General features: G+C 46.5%; 1 protein-coding gene across 1 annotated transcript in view; it reads left to right on the top strand.

The window, feature by feature from the left end:
* The first annotated feature begins 13,945 nt into the window (after positions 1 to 13,945).
* Positions 13,946 to 17,417, top strand: part of MEGF9 (multiple EGF like domains 9) — an 85,656-nt gene continuing 82,184 nt past the window's right edge. Inside the window, exon 1 of the mRNA XM_036107755.2 lies at positions 13,946 to 14,676. Within this exon, the coding sequence (XP_035963648.1) occupies positions 14,091 to 14,676 (586 nt within the window). The 5' untranslated portion in view covers positions 13,946 to 14,090. The remainder of the gene's footprint in view (positions 14,677 to 17,417) is intronic.

The raw sequence follows: 17,417 nt of genomic DNA, 5'->3' as shown, positions 1-17,417 counted from the left end.
CCCTAACATTCTAAGACTCTGCCACTGAGCCTCAGATGTGAAAAACAGGCTCACCCAGGTTCACAACTCTTCAGCAAGTCACCTTTCTTAGTTGACAGCCTGGCAAGCAGCCAAGACCCCTGACCTCCGTCAGCAGCTGCTCAAGCCTTTGCGGAGTGTCTGTGTTTATTCACAGCTCTGGCTGGGCAGGTGACATCTGTATGTGATCTGTCAGTGGGCAGAGCCCAAGGTGTCCATCAGGAGAGAGCTGAGCTGAAGCTAATCCAGAGTCACCCTGGAGGTGGCCCACCAATGCCACTGAGGGGTCTGCTCCTCCAGAGGGCAGGACGGGACTTCGTGTTCTGTCTTTGTCAGTGCCTTTCGTGGCTTTTATGCCGTGACTACGCTGGGTGTGGCAGCCCTGGGCAGGCCTCCCTGTGATCCTGAACCGGGAGTGGGAAAGGAGTGTTCTGAAAAGGAGCACTTTTATGATGCCCTCTGCTAATTTCACGATGTTCTATAGTTTCACTCAGCTTTCCAGAACCGCATCTGAATTAATCTTAAGTACAACCACCTAGAAAGAACAGGGAAGCCTGACTCTGAGTTCCTGGGACCATACTCTGTCCTGAGCCAGTTCTTTCTTTTACCCCGTGGGGTTCCTATAGGAATGAGAGGCTCAGAAAGTCCAGTATCTGAGTAAGCATTTCCCTAGAATCTTCTCAGAGCTAACTCCAAGTTGGGAATTGGGAATTAAAAATGAATCATTAACTTTTTAATGTTCTATGCAATATACTTATCTACACAAACACAGGGCATAGATTCTCAGAGGAGTAGACTTTTCAGGAGGCATAAATCTCTCAGATCACCACCAAAGGGACTGAGACACTGGCTTAGGGGAATGTGTTTTTCATGCTTAAAAAATAAATACTAAAATTTTAAAAATGAATCACACACGGTCCCTGCTCCTAAGGAGTTTCGATAAACCCTTTCGCCCCTCTGAGCCCGCTTCTGCAAAATGGGATTAACAATCCCTGTCTAAGGTTGCTAGATTTAGTAAATGAAAGGATACCTAGTTAAATTTGAATTTCAGATAATGAATACTATTTTAGCATAAGTATGTCCCATGTAATATCTGGGACATACTTACCCTACAATATTATTCATTGTTTATCTGAAATTCAAATGTAACTGGCGTCTCATATTTTATCGGGCAACCTACCCTGCGCACACTAGTTCAGGAATTGTTTGAGGGAAAAAAGGAATAATATGTGAATTAATAATGTATGAAAGTGTTTAACAGTTTACAAAGTTCTGCGTCAGCAAGAAGGGTTGGGATTGCATTACTTGGATGGAAAAGGGTCTCTTGCAGGCCTAGGAGTCTTTTCTCACTGTGGAGATCCCAACGCATGAAGAGAAAGACCCAATGCTGCATCCCAAATGAACATTTTTATTCCAGGGCAGTGGATCCCAAACCGAGGGCACAGGATGGAGCACACGTGAGGAAGGCTTGAGGGTGGTGCTTCACAGAAAACTCAAAACAGGACCCCACGGGATGTAATCCGCCCCTGCAATTTCTGGCTGTATCCTCAGAAGTGGGGTCTGAGATACTGTCTGGCCTGCTCACACTCCCTCTGAAGGTTTCTTTTTCTTTCTTTCTTTTTTTTTTTTAATTATGTTATGTTAATCACCATATATTACATCATTAGTTTTTGATGTACTGTTCCATGATTCATTGTTTGTGCATAACACCCAGTGCTCCATGCAGAACGCGCCCTCTTTAATACCCATCACCAGGCTAACCCATCCCCCCGCCCCCCTCCCATCTAGAACCCTCAGTTTGTTTTTCAGAGTCCATCATCTCTCATGTTTCGTCTCCCCCTCCGATTTCCCCCCATTCATTCTTCCCCTCCTGCTATCTTCTTCTTCTTCTTCTTTTTTTTTTTTTTTTAACATATAATGTATTATTTGTTTCAGAGGTACAGATCTGTGAAGGTTTCAAAGGGACAGGAATGGGCAGGACTTAGGGGCCCTGGAAACCAGTGTCCTGGCAGGGGCAGGAGGAGTGAGCGTGTTTGACTTGGACATCTGTGGACCTAGGAGACATAAGCCATATGAGTCCCGGGCTTTCTGGAAGGTGCCCCTCCCATCCAAGGTGGCATTCTGCTTTGGTAAAGGGCCCCACACAGACGTTCCTTTTGTTATCCGAATGAGAAGCAGAGTACCAATAGCAGAGCGACTGTTCAAAATGCAAAGTCTGGAAAAGCCCTTAGAACCCCCGCTCCTCCCTCCTTCCATCTTCCGGATGGGGGAACCAGGCTGGACAGGTGACTCATCCAAAGCCATGTAGTAAGTTAGGGGCAGGACTAGGCCTGGAGCCAACACCTGCCACTCCCGAACTCACGGTCAGAGTCACTTCAGTCCATCCCCTCGGATTCCTTCTGTTTGGGTGGAACCTTGGAGCAGCCGTGGTCCTCGAATACTCCGGAAACCTTGCCTTCCCACTGAGGTGAGGCCAGTTCTTTAATAATAGTGATGGCGGGGCGCCTGGGTGGCTCAGTCGTTGAGCGTCTGCCTTCCGCTCCGGTCGTGATCCCGGGGTCCTGGGATGGAGCCCCACATTGGGCTCCCTGCTTGGCGGGGGGCCTGCTTCTCCCTCTCCCACTCCCCCTGCTTGTGTTCCCTCTCTCGCTGTCTCTCTCTCTCTCTCTCTGTCAAATAAATGGATAGAATCTTTAAAAAAAAATAGTGATGGCGCTCTGCGTGGGGACAGTGCTTTCTAGTTTGCAAAATACTTTCGCGTCATTTATGTCCCCTGCCCTCGACTTCTACCTTCCTCCACCCTCTGTTTTCTGTACTGGCCTCCCAGAGAGGCGGTTTGTGTGGCGCTGAGGGCAAGGCCTCCGGAGCCCAAGTGCGTAAGACTGAAGCCTGCCGTGGGATGGTGCGGCCTTCGGTGAGTTCCACCGCGGGGCTTAGCGGTGCCTCAGTCTCCTCGTCCGCCAAGCGGAGGTGATCATCGGAGTATCTAGTCCTCGAGTTCTCGGGTGAGGCCTCGGTGCGTAATTTCGGGCTCGGGACAGCCCCCCGCACGTCGTTAGGGCTTCACAGACACCAGCACGTTCCACCACTGCTGGTAGCCTGGCCCACATTTGTTATTTCACAACTGTGGTCTGTGACGCCAAAGCCCTTCTCCTCCTCGTTCCTGTTGCTCCTTGGAGACCGCGCTCACACTGCCCTCCCTGCGGAAGACTCCTTTGATGCCCTCCCGCAGCGCAGTTAGCCTGGGTCTGACTTACCTCGCCGCGGACGCTTCCTGGGTTGCGGTCGGGCTCCCTGACCGAGCAGGAGATCTCCCTGGGCATCTTTAGCTGCGACACCACGCCCGGGGGGCAGGCGAATCTGTTTCCTTGATGTTCGTTTGGTGACTGTATGAGTCACCCATCGATCCCCCAATCTAGACATCAATCTTGATGTCTTTCTTTCCCTCACCCTACACCCAAACCAAGAGTAAGTCTTGACAAGTCCATGTCTAAACTGGATCCTGAATGTGCCTCGAGGCCAGTCCCGGGCCGGTCCGGGCTGCCATCTGTCTTCTCACCCTTGGGCAACTCAGCCTTCTCACTGCTCCCGAGATTCACCTTCATGCCCCTCCTTAACCCTTTCCGTTGCCTTGCTATTGCTCTTCGAAGAAAACCCCCTCCGCGGCATGGCGCAGAGCTCTGTCTAGCTAGCTCCTACCTCCTCCACTTGCCCTCCGCTCCTTAAACTTCTCTGCCCTGCTCTCCTTCCCCGCCTCATGTCCTGCACTCACTGCTCCTTCTGCTTTCTGCACAGCCAGCTTCTTCTCTTGATTTCAGGTTGAAGGTCACATCCTCTGAGAGGCTTTCCCTGACCAACCTGAGGGTAGTCTCCCCCTTATTCTGTGTCCCAGCACCCTTTTAATCTCGTTTGTACTGCCGATTATTTATCTGTGAATAAATATTTACCCATTTATTTGTTAACTATCTCACTTGCTATGTGGTATATATTTTTAAAGATTTTATTTATTTATTTGAGAGAGAGAGAGAAGCAGGCTCCGCGCTGAGCAGGGAGCCCGACGTGGGGCTCGATCCCAGGACCCTGAAATCATGACCGGAGCGGAAGGCAGATGCTTAGCCGACTGAGCCACCCAGGCGCCCCTCACTTGCTGTATTGTAAGCATCACGAGTGCAGGGTACCGTTTGTGTGTGTGTGTCTTGTTCACTAGGGTATCTCTAGACCAGTGTTTAATACATTTCTGCTGAATGAATGAAGGAATCCTCCTAGCAACACGATGAGTAGACGAGGCGTTATACATTCACTGTGCAATGACAAAAGCGTAGAGAGGTTCATTCTTGCCCTAGGTAACAAAGGCTGGAAGTAGTGCGGCCAAGCCCCCTAGGTCATGGACTTTTCCACTAGGCCATTCCACTGTGAAGGGAGATACACTCTGCCCTGGGAACCCAGCAGGGCTGATTCATAGACTAATGCTCTAACATGGGACCAGATGGCAGAGATTCCAAGATTCCTATCTCTAAAGAAGTAGCATTGCCAGTATGTGGCTAAAGATTACATCCAATTCCAAATTCTGGCCTGCACTTGGGGCACTGCACACACCCAACAAACACCCAGTGATTGTAAGAAAAGTGATTTCCTTTGAGAAAGGAAATCAGATCCACGGGCCCAAGAGCAGGCTTGATCTCCCAGGACTCTCTTTAGAGCCGTTCTAATTTAGGCCTGATGGAATGGGAAAGATGTTGTTTCTAGCTCCCTTACAACAATGTGGCCTAATTTGGAAGATTTTGCCATTCCTGAGGTCCTGACTGCTGCCTGAGAGCAGACCCCGATTATTGTCATCATTTAAAATACTGTAAGCTGGCAGGAAGGCACCATTTCTGTGATTCCAGGAGGAAAGTGCCTGGCCAGAGACCCTGGTGACATAAAGAGCTCTGGACCAGAAGTCAGAAGGTCAGTGCTATGGGTGGGAAGGCCTTGGGGTTTCCAGCCAGCAAACTCTGGGTCCCTTGCTGGCTCTTAGCTGCCCCTCTGTAAGGAATGGCTCGGGTCTGATGGTGGCCTGAGGGTCATAGGGTGTGGTTCTGACCCCGGCTCTGTAACAAATGTGCAGGGAGGGACCTTTCAAGGCCTTTTTCCTTCTCTGGCTCTTGTTGTACTGTCTGTACAAGGCCAGGGTTGGAGGGCCTGAGTCCTCAGCCCCTTCCCACTCTGATATTTGCTCTCGCTGTGAAACATTGGCTCCTCCAGGACAGGGCTTCCTTATCATCCAGCCCTCAGAAACCAGCATGAAATTGACATAGCTATTTCAAAATAGTTCAACAAAGAGCATCTTTTTAAAAAAAATTAATTATTTATTTATTTTTAAAGTAATCTGTGCCCAACATGGGGCTCAAACACACGACTCTGAGCTCAAGAGTCTCATGCTCTTCTGAGTGAGCCAGCTGGGTGCCCCTCAACAAAGAGCATCTTAATTCTAAAGGCCTGGATTTTTTAGGGGTGCCCGAGGAGTCAAGTGCCCACTCCTGCCACTCTGCCAGTCCTAGATGCTAGGTACCCACCCCAATGACAGGTGCCCCCTCTAATGAAGGGGGGTCTTCAAGAGGGGTGAGGTCATGGAAGCAGGTCAGGGAATATGACTCCTCTGAGAGTCTAGAATTTCTGGACATTGAACCCCAAGGACATTCTACTCTCCCTGCACTTGACCCACTATGTGAGAAGACAAGGTTTAGGAAAATCAGACGTGTTTCTGTGTTACTTGAGTGTTTACTCAGGGGGCAGGCTTTGGCTGAACACTTCCTATACATTGTTTTGTTTGACCTTGAGCCCTATAAGATAGATATTGTGATCCTCATTCTACAGAGGAGGAAGTTGAGACACAGAGCTAAAGTGACTTGTCCAGACTCTTAACTATAGGAAACACACTGAGGGTTGCTGAAAGGGAGGTGGGTGGGGGATGGGGTAACTGGGTGATGGGCTTTAAGGAGGGCACGTGATGTGATGAGCACTGGGTGTGTTATATGCAACTGATAAATTATTGAACACTACATCTGAAACTAATGATGTACTCTATGTTGGCTAATTGAATCTAAATTAAAAAAAATAAAGTGACTTGTCCAAGGTTATACATCTAGAAAGACCAGCATTGTACCCAGCACCCTACTGCTACACTAATGTCTCTCCTAATAATAGCAATACAAAATAATCAAAGTTGAGGAAGTTCAGTAAGCATTGGAAGTCACTGAACTTGAGGATTAAACAAATGGCTATAAATCCTAGTTCTTCCATTTATTGGCTTGGTGACCTTGGGCAAGCCATTTGACTTCTTTAAGTGACAGTATACTGACCTATGTGGAGAGGATCACTCCCACTTTGCAGTAGAAGGACAAAAAAAAAAAAAAGATAACGTACACGAAGTGATCAGCATTGAAGCCTGGCGTAAAAGTGCTCCATAAATGTTAGTCACTAATATGATATTATCACTACTCTATTACTACCATCTTCCCTCCAGAGTGACTGCAAATTTCAAGGGAGATAATGATAGTGAAAGTTCTGTGTTCTGCATCTATCAGTGGTCCCCTTTATTACAATTACAGCAATTTAAGGGAAAGAGTTATTTAGGAAGTTTTGGCCCCATTCCTCCCCCAAATGGCTCACATTCTTTGCTCTCTGGCCAACACTGATGACGAGTGAGGGTTTGATTTGGTGCCCACTCTGAATGACGTCCTTCAGTAGATCTCCAAGAACTGCAGCAAATGCTTTTCTGAGCTTATTTTTAGCATCTTCTAGAAGGACTCTGAAGCAGGATTTCAACATTTAGCCTCATTGTTTGGAGAAGGTGCTTTGCAATTAATGGAGTTTGTGACTTAGGACTTTCTCTCTCTTACTATCCTAATTGAGATACCATGGAGGCAGATCAATGATGTGGCTGGCAGACATATGCCCAGATCCAAGTGAATTCTGTTGCTGGTTATTCCTGATTGAAGTGCTATGTGTTCGTTGAAAATAAAAATTTGGAAAATGCGGGAGCACCTGGTTGGCTAAGTCAGTAGAGCATGCGACTCTTGATCTCAGGGTCGGGAGTTTGAGCCCCACATTGGATGTAGAGAATACTTAAAAATAAAATCTTAAGGGGCACCCTGGTGGCACAGTTGACCAAGCATCCGACTCCTAGTTCTAGCTCAGGTCATGATCTCAGGGGCATGAGATTCAGCCCCATATCAGGCTCCACACTGAGTGCAGAGTCTGGTTGAGATTCTCTCCACCTCTGCCCCTGCCCCCCATCAAATAAATAAATATTTTTTAAAAATAAGATCTTACAAAAATTTGGAAAATGCAAAACAATATGAGGATAAAATCTTACCCACAATGCAATCATTCAGAGACTAAGATTATTCCTATATTGGTGTATTTCCTTTTGGTCTTTTATACATATATTCTTTTACATAATTTGGATCATAGTATAAATAGTTCCCTATTTAAAAAAAAATTTTTTTAAAGTAGGCTCCACACTATGTGGGCTTGAACTCAGGACCCTGAGATCAAAATCTGAGCTGAGATGGAGTCGGACCCTTAACTGACTGAGCCACCTGGGCACCCCATCCCCTACTTTTTATAAGACTATTTTTAGAGCAGTTTTAGGTTCATAGCAAAATTGAGAGGAAGATACAGAAATTTCCCATATACCCTCTGCCCCCAAACGTGCACAGCCTCCCCTACTATCAACATCCTCCACCAGAGTGGTACATTTGTTACAATGAACTAACCTACATTGACACATCGTAGTCATCCTACATCAGTAGCTTACATTGTGGTTCATTCTTGCTGTTACATTTTATGAGTTTAGACAAATGTCTAATGACATGTATCCATCTTTATAATATATAATACTGTCTCCATAGTTTTGCCCTTTTCAGAATGTCATAGAGCTGGAATCGTACAGTATGCTGCCCTCTCAGATTTGCTTCTTTCACTAGGCAATATGCATTTACATTTCCTTCATATCTTTTCATGGCTTGATAGCTCATTTTTTTTCTAGTGCTGAATAATATTCTGTTGTCTGGATATACCACAGTTTATCCATTCACCTACTGAAGGACATCATGCCTGCTTCCAAGTTTTGGCAATTATGAACAAAGCTTGCTATAAAGATCTGTCCGCAGGCTTTTGTCTGGACATATGTTTTCAGTTTCTTCGGGTAAATACCAAGGAGCACAATTGCTGGATCATTTGTAAGAATATGTTTCATTTCATAAGAAACCACCAAACTGTCTTCTGAAGTGGCTGAACCATTTTGCATTCCCATCAGTAACGAATGAGAGTTCCTGTTGCTCCACACCCTCACCAGCATTTGGTGTTGTCAATGTCCAGGTTTTGGCCATTCTAAGAGGTGTGTACTGGTAGGCTATTTTTTTCACTATTTTATATTGTAAGAATTTCTTTCATGCGTATCATTTTTTAAATAGATGTATAGTGGCCCAAGTAGGGAGGTCATACAGCACAAAATACTTAACTTGTCCCTTACTGTTACCTGTTCAGATTTTTCTAATTTTCACTATTATCAATAACACTCTGATGAACATTTTTGTATGTAAATATTTACATCTGATTATTTATTTCCCTTGGCTATATTCTTTTTTTTTTTTTTTGAGTTAAATCATCAGTTATTTATTATCACCCAGACAAATAAGAAAAGCAATTGCTTGGTAGATTTCAAGTATTCACAGTTTTTTATTTATTTTATTTTATTTTATTTTATTTTATTTTATTTTATTATGTTCAGTTAGCCACCGTATAGTACATCATTAGTTTTTGAAGTAGTGTTCAATGATTCACTAGTTGCGTATAACACCCAATGCTCAGCACAACAAAAAAAGATTTTATTTATTTGACAGAGAGAGAGAGAGAGCACAAGCAGGGGGAGTGGCAGGCAGAGGGAAAGGGAGATGCAGGCTCCCCGCTGAGCAGGGAGCCTGATTAGGGGCTCTCCATCCCAGGACCCTGGGATCATGACCTGAGCCGAAGGCAGACGCTTAACTGACTGAGCCACCCAGGTGTCTCTCCCTTAGATATATTCTTAAAAGCGGAAATAATTAGTCAAAGAGTACAGACACTTTTTAAGATTTCCTGGAAAAGTTCTATTACTTTACATTCTTATCAACAGACTGAGGCACTCCCTCATTAGCAAATATTATCAGTTTTTAAAAATTCTTGCCAACTCAGCTTAAAAAAAAAAGTAACTCATTGTGTCAATTTGCAAATCTTTGATTACTTAAGTTGAATATACAGCATTTCATGTTTTTTAGCCATTTTTACTTCCCTCTGTGAGTTTTCTGTTAGTGTCCTTTGCCGGGCAGACTGTTAATAGTGGCCCCAATAATCCTAAAGTTGTCTGCAGATGATGCCAAATCTTGCATTTAGCCACATCTGATAGGAGGCCAGGCTCCGGCAGGATTAGAAATTGTCCATGTCAGCATTGCTGTTTCAATGAAACCAGAAAGGGGAAAGTTTCCATGTTTTATTGGAATCTGGGAGATGAAGTTATTTTGCTGAGCTGCATCTATTATTTTATTATGCCTTCTCTTCTTTTCATACTCCCAAAGATTCTCTTTTCTTAAATTCTGCTCCTATAGGAGGGTAAAATTTCATGTGTATGTGTCCTTTTTTTCAGTATGTGTTCATCTTACTATGTGCGACACATAGTGGCCCCAGCAGGGGATGGAGGAGTGTCAAGAAGAGTCTGGGCTTTGGAGCTGGGTAGATCTTGGGCAAATCCCTTCATCTCTCAGAGGCTCAGCTTCCTGTTCTTTCAAGTATGAGGACAGCCCTATCTTTGGGGAATAAATATGTTATGAATGCAAAACTCCTAGGACAGTGTTTGCCACTTGGTAAGACTCCATTTAGTTCAACAAATAGTTCCTTTTTTTTTTTTTTAAGCTTTATTTATTTATTTGAGAGAGAAAGAGAGAGAGAGCGTGTAGGGCAGGGGGTGAGCAGAGGGAGAGGGAGAGAGAGATGCGGGGCTCTATCCTACGACCCCGAGACCACGACCTGAGCCGAAACCAAGAGTTGGCTTGCCCAACCCACTGTACCACCCAGGTGGCCCTCCACCAACAATCCTTGAGCCACTCCTGTGTATATGACATCATGCTGGGTGCGGAGTATACAAAGAGGAATCAGATGGGGCACTTTACAGCATCTCCATTGCCTACAGGAGAAAGTTCAGGCAGCTCATCTGCTCTGACAAGGTCCTCTCTGGCCCCAACTGTTCTGTGGCCCCTCATTATTAAGTCTAGTGGCCCCGTGTGTCATGGGCGGGTTGTCAGCTCTCCTTAGAGCCCTGGGTCTTAGCCACAGTTCTAGAGCAACAGGAAAAGTGCCACATAGAGTTACAGCTATAATTGTCTCCCCTCTTTTCTTCTTAACATTATATCATAAGCATTTTCCCTTTACAGCGTAATTGTTAAGGGAACTACTGGAGCTGGTGAGCCTCAGTTTGATTTCTGACTCTATCACTTGCTAAGTGACCTTGGGCAAGTGGCTTAACCTCTCTGTGCCCTAGTTTCCTTATCTATAAAATAAGGATAATAATAGTGCCTACTTCCTGGGGTTCTTTTTTGGATTAAACAAAATATTTTATGTGTAGCTTTTAGTGTAAAGTCTAGCACACAGTAAGAGCTCAATGATCTATTTTGAATATTTAACTATATTGTCTTCAGAGCCACCCTTACAATGACTTTATATGATTAAATTGAACAGACGTAATAATACCTTTGTCTGATACTGGATATTTAAGGTGTTCCTGATTTTTAAAATTTTTTTATTCATTTGAGAGAGAGCGAGCAAGGGAAAGAGAAAGAGAGAGAGAGAGAGAGAGAGAGAACATGAGGGGGGAGGGGCAGAGGGAGAAGGAGAAAAAGACTCCGCTGAGCAGGGAGCTGGACCCAGGCTGGATCCCACGACCCTGGGGATCATGACCTGAGCTGAAGGCAGACGCTTAACCAACTGAACCACCCACACGCCCCTGGTGTTTCTGATTTTTAAACACAAAATATTATTCCTAAGAAATGGAAAAAAATGTTATGGTTTAGAGATAGAGGCAGAGCAAAAATATTAAAGAATTAAATGGTGAATGAATTGACATTTATACACTTAAGTTATCTTTCAAAATAATTCAACATTTTCTAGATATATTACAGGGTAATTAACCTATTTTAGAAGCCCTGGGCATATCCCTGTCAGGGAGAGGCAGAGTGCTGGCCTGGATCACTTTGGTAAGGACTTCTAGTCTTTCTCTGTGATTCTCCAGACCAAGAAGCTGCATCGGCTTTTCTCCCCTCCTGCCAGAGAATCTCTGATCTAGCACGTCTTAGGACCAGCCCAGCATTTTTCAGCTATCACTTGCGGATAGCTGGTAGGGCAACTGTCAGGCCATGTCACCTGATGGGGAAGCTATGGGGAAGCTGTGACACAGAGGATTTTGTTGTGATCCTTCAGCCTCCAAGGCTCAAAGTTAGCGTTGCTATAATGGAAAAACAAACTTACACAGGTCGGGCACCTTCTGTAACCAGGCTCTGTGAAAACATTCTCTTCAATCCTCAGCTCAAATAAGTGAGACAGAATTTATTGACCCCACTTTATAGATGAGAAAACTGAGACTCAGAGAGGTAAAAGATTTCCTCCAAGGTCATACATCTGGCTAAGTCATGAGCCAGATCTGTCTGACTCTAAAGTTATGAGCTCTTTCCATGGCACCACAGGATCTCTTTTCAATTTAATTCAATTTTATCAGCATGGATTAGTGCTCACATGTTATTACCCCTGCTAGGCACTAAGAACAAAGAGAACAGCCTAATGGGAGAGACAAACACATAAATTGCAAGTTCTAGTATTAAGGCTGATGCATGCCTGTGAGAAGTAAAAAGCCGGGTGGGCAGTTCCATTTATCCTGTTGTATATATTTCTGAAAGCCATTCTTAATCCTTTTAGGAGAGACAGGGGAGAGATAGATTGATAGATTGGGACTATAATCAATGAATAAACCCCAGGGCCATGGGCAAATGGGAAGGGAGTGTTTAATTCCCACTCAGAGATCCAGGGAAGTTTCTTAGAGGATATGGTATTTTGGTTGGGGTTTGAAAGGCTAGGAAGAATCAGCAGGAGAACATGGGGAAGGGGCTGACCTGTCCACCTCCTTCCCCAAAAGAAGTAAAAACAGAATCTTGATTTCCACTTGCTAAATGTTGGTCTGAAACCAGAACACCCACACACACCCCTCTCATTTTGCAGTCCTCTTCCACACGTAGACACACCTACCAACACACACCTATATATGCTCACAAATAAAAAGAAACAAACCCTGCAGACAATACACATAAAACATACACCAGTACATGTGCAGATACTTAAAACACACAATACACAAAAATAGACACTAGCTCTCATAAACTCACACAAATACATATCATACTTACACACACAGACTCACAAAGATGTTTATGCTCTCATCCACAAGCGTGTACACATCCTCTCCCCACCTACTACTCAGGCAGGTGAATAAATGCATTTTTAAATTAACATATACCCAAGTTCACATACAAATCTCATCCTGCCTTTCTGGTTGGAGGCCAGTGACTAATGGGAAACCATGCACAAAGGCAAGCATCACGTAGGAGAGGCCAGGAATGGGTTGGCGTCGGGGCTGGGATTAAGCCCTGTCAGATGACAAACCCGTCCCGCCTGGCTCTCCCTAGAAGCTGCAGCGCCTGAGCAGGCTCTGGATCCTGGGCAGATGGTGCGAGGCTGCGCGTCGGAATTCCAGCTTTATACGGGGTTTGGTGTCACGTGGGGCCAAGCTCTGCTATCAGACCCACCCCAGTCCCTGCAGTAGGCAGGAGGCTGGGGACACTTCAGGGCTGTGGCGTGGGGCTTGTCCGAACCCAGTACACTGCGAGTAGTTAGCATTAAGGAGGGTTTACTGCGGGCCGGGGACTGGGTTAAGCTCTTTCAGTACATGACTGAATTCTCACATCATCTCTGTGACAGGAGGTGTGGGGGTGTTCCGTGTCTATCATGCCCATTTTAGAGGTGAGAAAACTGCGCTCAGGCCACAAAACCACTCAGCAGGAAACAGGACGCTGAGGTTCAAACCCCGTCGGAGCCTATTCTCCTCTGGGGATGGGTTGGGGGTGCGGGGTCAGAGTAAAGTGTGCACGTGATTCTGTCTCCACTACACAGGAAGCTTGCACCTTCGGCTCCGGGCGGGTCTCTAGTTCTCCCGTCCTGCCTGGCACAGCGCCGGGGCCTACAGCAGGTGTCTGGTCCGGGCGTGGGTCTTGGCTCAGTGGGGCCTTCAGCATGGGCCTCAGTTTCCCCATCCCTGAAATGGGAATGGCAGCGCAGACCTCGCAGGGCCGAGGCCAGGCTTTCTCGGGCAGCACAAGCAATGCTGAGCTCTACATGCTCGCTGCTGCCGCCCTCGCCCATTGCGGGGGTTCCAGCCCAGTCTCCACCCGAGCCCGGGTGCGGCGCCGGCGCCCCATTGTTCAAGAGGGCGGGGAAGCTCCCGAGAGCGGATTCCCCGCCCCGGGTCGCGCTAGCCGCCCAGTGGAGCAGACGACTTGGCCCGGCGTTCGCCGCGCGGGGCGCGTCCTTTGTCTGCTCCGCGTCGCCCGATGCCCGCGGCCCGCGCCCCACTCCTTGGGCAGACAAAGCCGGAGCTGCCGCGAGCCCGAAGGGCTGGAGAGGGGCTCGTACCACCCTCCTCCCGCCTTAACACCGCCCCCTCCCCTCGACGCCCTCTGATTGGTCCGCGGAGCTACAGAGAGGCCGGGAAGCGGGCGGGTCACGTGGGCCAGCGTGGCCTTCTATTGGTCGGGCGAGGCTGCCAATCGGGGAGGGCGGGCTGTCCGCGCTCTGCCCGGTCGCTCCCTCCGCGCTGGGGCCCGCCCGCGGGGCCGGCCGCCTGTCAGAGGGAGGTGGCGATGGTGCGCCCGGTGGCGGTGGCGGCTGCGGCGGCTTCCCTGGTCCGAGTGCAGGGAGGAGAAGATGACTGACCGACCGACTGAATGACTGAATGAATGAATGGCGGAGCCGAGCGCGCCATGAGGAGCCTGCCGAGCCTGGGCGCCCTCGCCCTGTTGTGCTGCGCCGCCGCCGCCGCCGCCGCCTCAACAGCCTCGGCGGGGAATGTCACCGGTGGCGGCGGGGCCGCGGGGCAGGTGGACGCGTCTCCGGGCCCGGGGCTAGGGGGCGAGCCCAGTCGCCCTTTCTCTAAGGTGACGACTCCCACGGCCCAGGCCCCGAGGACCGGAGCGCCGCGCACTACTGTCCACCAGCCCCTGGCTGCGTCCTCGTCAGCCCAATCCCCGGAGACCACCCCTCCTCGGGCGACGGCCGGACCCGCCGCGACCACCTTCCAGGCGCCGCTCGGCCCCTCGCCGACCGCCCCTCCGGCGGTGGACCGTACTCCGACCACCCCTCGCGCGACAACCAGACCCGCGCCGACCACCCTCTCGACGAGCACTGGCCCGGCGCCGACCACCCCCGTTGCGACCACCATCCCGGCGCCCACCACTCGGCTGAGCCCGACCCCCGAGCTCCCCGGCGGCAGCAGCGTCCCGCCCACCCCACCTGCCACCGAGGCCCCCTCGCCCCCTCCCCCAGGTGAGTCCCCGCGCCCCTCGCCGGCTGCACGCAGCCCCGCGGCTGCCTCCAGGGTTGGGCTAGTGCCCGGAATTGATCATTCTTCGCCCCAAAGTTTCCCCGGATTTCGACTCCCAAGGGGGAGGTCCGAGCTCCAGCTCGCCCGCACCCCCTTCCCCAATCTGGAAAGTCTTTTGTCCCCCCTGGGCTGGGCTTCCCCGGGAGGGGTGCGGCTGCGGTGTGGAAGGCATCGTATCTCTTTCCAAACGGGGCTTTCTGGCCTTTGTCAGAGACCCTGAATGGGCGCAAACTTTTGGGTTCGGTTCGTTCACCCTGCCTCTCCGCCTGGGTTATTTCGGGAAGTTTGAAAGCCAGAACAGTACCTCCTTCAACCAATGGGTCAAAAACTGAGTATAAGGGATTCCTTCCAAAGCTTCCGTCTGTGTGTGTATGTATAATGTGCATATAGATATAATGTGATATAAGATGTGCATGTGACAGGTGGAAGAGATAGTGAGGATTTTGTTTACCACTGTAGGACAGACCAGCCGAGGCAAAAAAAAAAAAAAAAGACATTGTAATCCATGTTTTCCCTGCAAATAAGTGAATTCAGTAGGTCATTTGGGACAGGTGTGTATCTAGGTTGAGCATGCCTACAAATTAGGTTAAATCCCTTCCTTGCACCATTTTTTTTCTTTCTCACTTACAAGGTCAATATGTTTGGACAAATATACAATTTAAGCAGGGATGCCCATTTTTTCCCCCTTAAGTTAGAATGTTCAGTTTGGAGGATGCTGATAAATGCCAGTATCTGTTTTGAGTCCACATAGAAAATAGGCTCTTCTTCCTGCTGATTGAAGTCTTCAAGCAAAGTTAAAGACAACTCCTATTCTTGTCTCCTTTTAATCTAAAGTGGGCCTGGAACTAAAATAAAAACTACCTTGTCAAGACATTAGACAAGAGTTTCTGAATTCCTTTGCCAAAGTTGGGCTGGAGATTTGTCCAAACTATTCGCCAAGCTGTACTTACATTAATGGATCTCTGACCTAATTGTTAGGCTCAGTGATTTGCTGTAGAGTCAGGTATGGACTTTGGACTATAATTGAATTTGTAGAGAGTTTTCCCACATGATTATGAGTCTTAATACAGTTTTGAATCTTGGGTTGGAGCATGGCATTAACATCAGTAGGAATGCAGATTATTCCAACCGTAAAAAGCTAAGTTTGCATCTCTTCTAGCTTGAAGGAGTGTATTAACTAGCTGGATTTTGACTGTAACCTTTTTTGGCTTTGGTATAGAAAGATTGTCATATTACTAAGAGACAGGAAGCATAGTGGTTGAGAGTATGGACTCTGGAGTCCATTCTTAGGTTTGAATCCTAGCTCTGCCCCTTATTAACCCTGTAATCTTGAGCAGGTCACTTAACCTCTCTTCAACTGTGAAATGAAGATAATAATAGTACTTACTTCATAGGATTGCTGTGAAGATTAACTAAGTTAATACATTTATGGTGCTTAGAACAGTTCCTGGTCCAGAATAAGCACTTTGTGTGTGTTAGTTATCCTTATGACTACAATTTTTTTTTGAGAAACCTAGTAGTAATGTGATGATTTCTTAGTTGTTGTTGTTGTAGTAAAATATAATAGAAAAAGGATGAATTAAATTTTTCAGAGTTTGAAGCACACAGTAGCATTTAAGTAGTAGCAAGATCACTCATTTTGAATGGTTAGTATATGATAAATAAGTCCATGTAATTGATATTATTTTAACTTTATTATTTTTGTATTGTTATTTTTAAATCACAAAATTAACCTTTACTTCCAAAAAAATACAAACAACCAGAAGTCTACAAAGGAAAAAGTGAAAGTCACTCCTTTACTGCTTCCTAGTTCCAGTCAGTCCCTAGAGGTTACTACTGTTAACAGTTTGATCTCTTTTCAGACATTTTTCTGGACATATATGAACATACATACACAGACGGGTTTTAAAAATAGTTTTTAAAACTCAAAATACTTCTACACATACTGTTTTACAGCTTGCTGTATTCACTTAACTATATATTGGGAATTTTTTTTTCCATGTCCATACTTAAGATCTACCTTATTCTTCTTTTAACAGTTGCATTTTTTGGTATAAGAGTAATATAATTTTTTAAACCAATTCCTTATTTATGGACATTTAGATTGCTTCTGGGATTCAGTTTAAAAAGCACAGAGAAGAATGTGTTCTTGTTAAGCCCATCATGGACATATTCTCCAATACTTCAGCTGGAGTTTCAAAGAACCCAATTTCAAGTGAAGTAAAGCTGAATTGATTAATATGTGACATCTGAACTGTTCAAGGCTTTAGTAACTTCCATGAACTAACATATACCTATGTCTATCATGGTCTTTGGGTGACAAAAGTTTTAGAAGGCTGTCCAACTTTGGTAGCTCTTCTGTGTCTTAAATTTAACACAGTTCTTACTTTTTTTGTGTGAATTCACTATGGATTGCCTATGTCTAGTTCTTAGCAGCTGAACTGAATTTTGTGGGCCTGTTGATACGTAGTTTTGGCTTTACAGTGTGATATAATCAAGGATGGCCTTTTTATCTGAGCATGTGTTCTAGTCTACTTCAAGCAGTACACACATCTCTTTGACAGAAGGAAAGCTTCTAGCTGATCTTGAGAGACCTAGTTTGACTTGCAGAGTTGGATTCTCTGGCATTTGGGAAGATGGTTGTACTGGGTATTATATTTTAATGTTCCTGTAAGGACTGAAT

The sequence above is a fragment of the Halichoerus grypus genome, chromosome 14 (assembly GCF_964656455.1).
Source record: "Halichoerus grypus chromosome 14, mHalGry1.hap1.1, whole genome shotgun sequence".
NCBI classification, from domain to species: domain Eukaryota; kingdom Metazoa; phylum Chordata; class Mammalia; order Carnivora; family Phocidae; genus Halichoerus; species Halichoerus grypus.
This window is presented reverse-complemented; position numbering and strand designations above follow the sequence as displayed.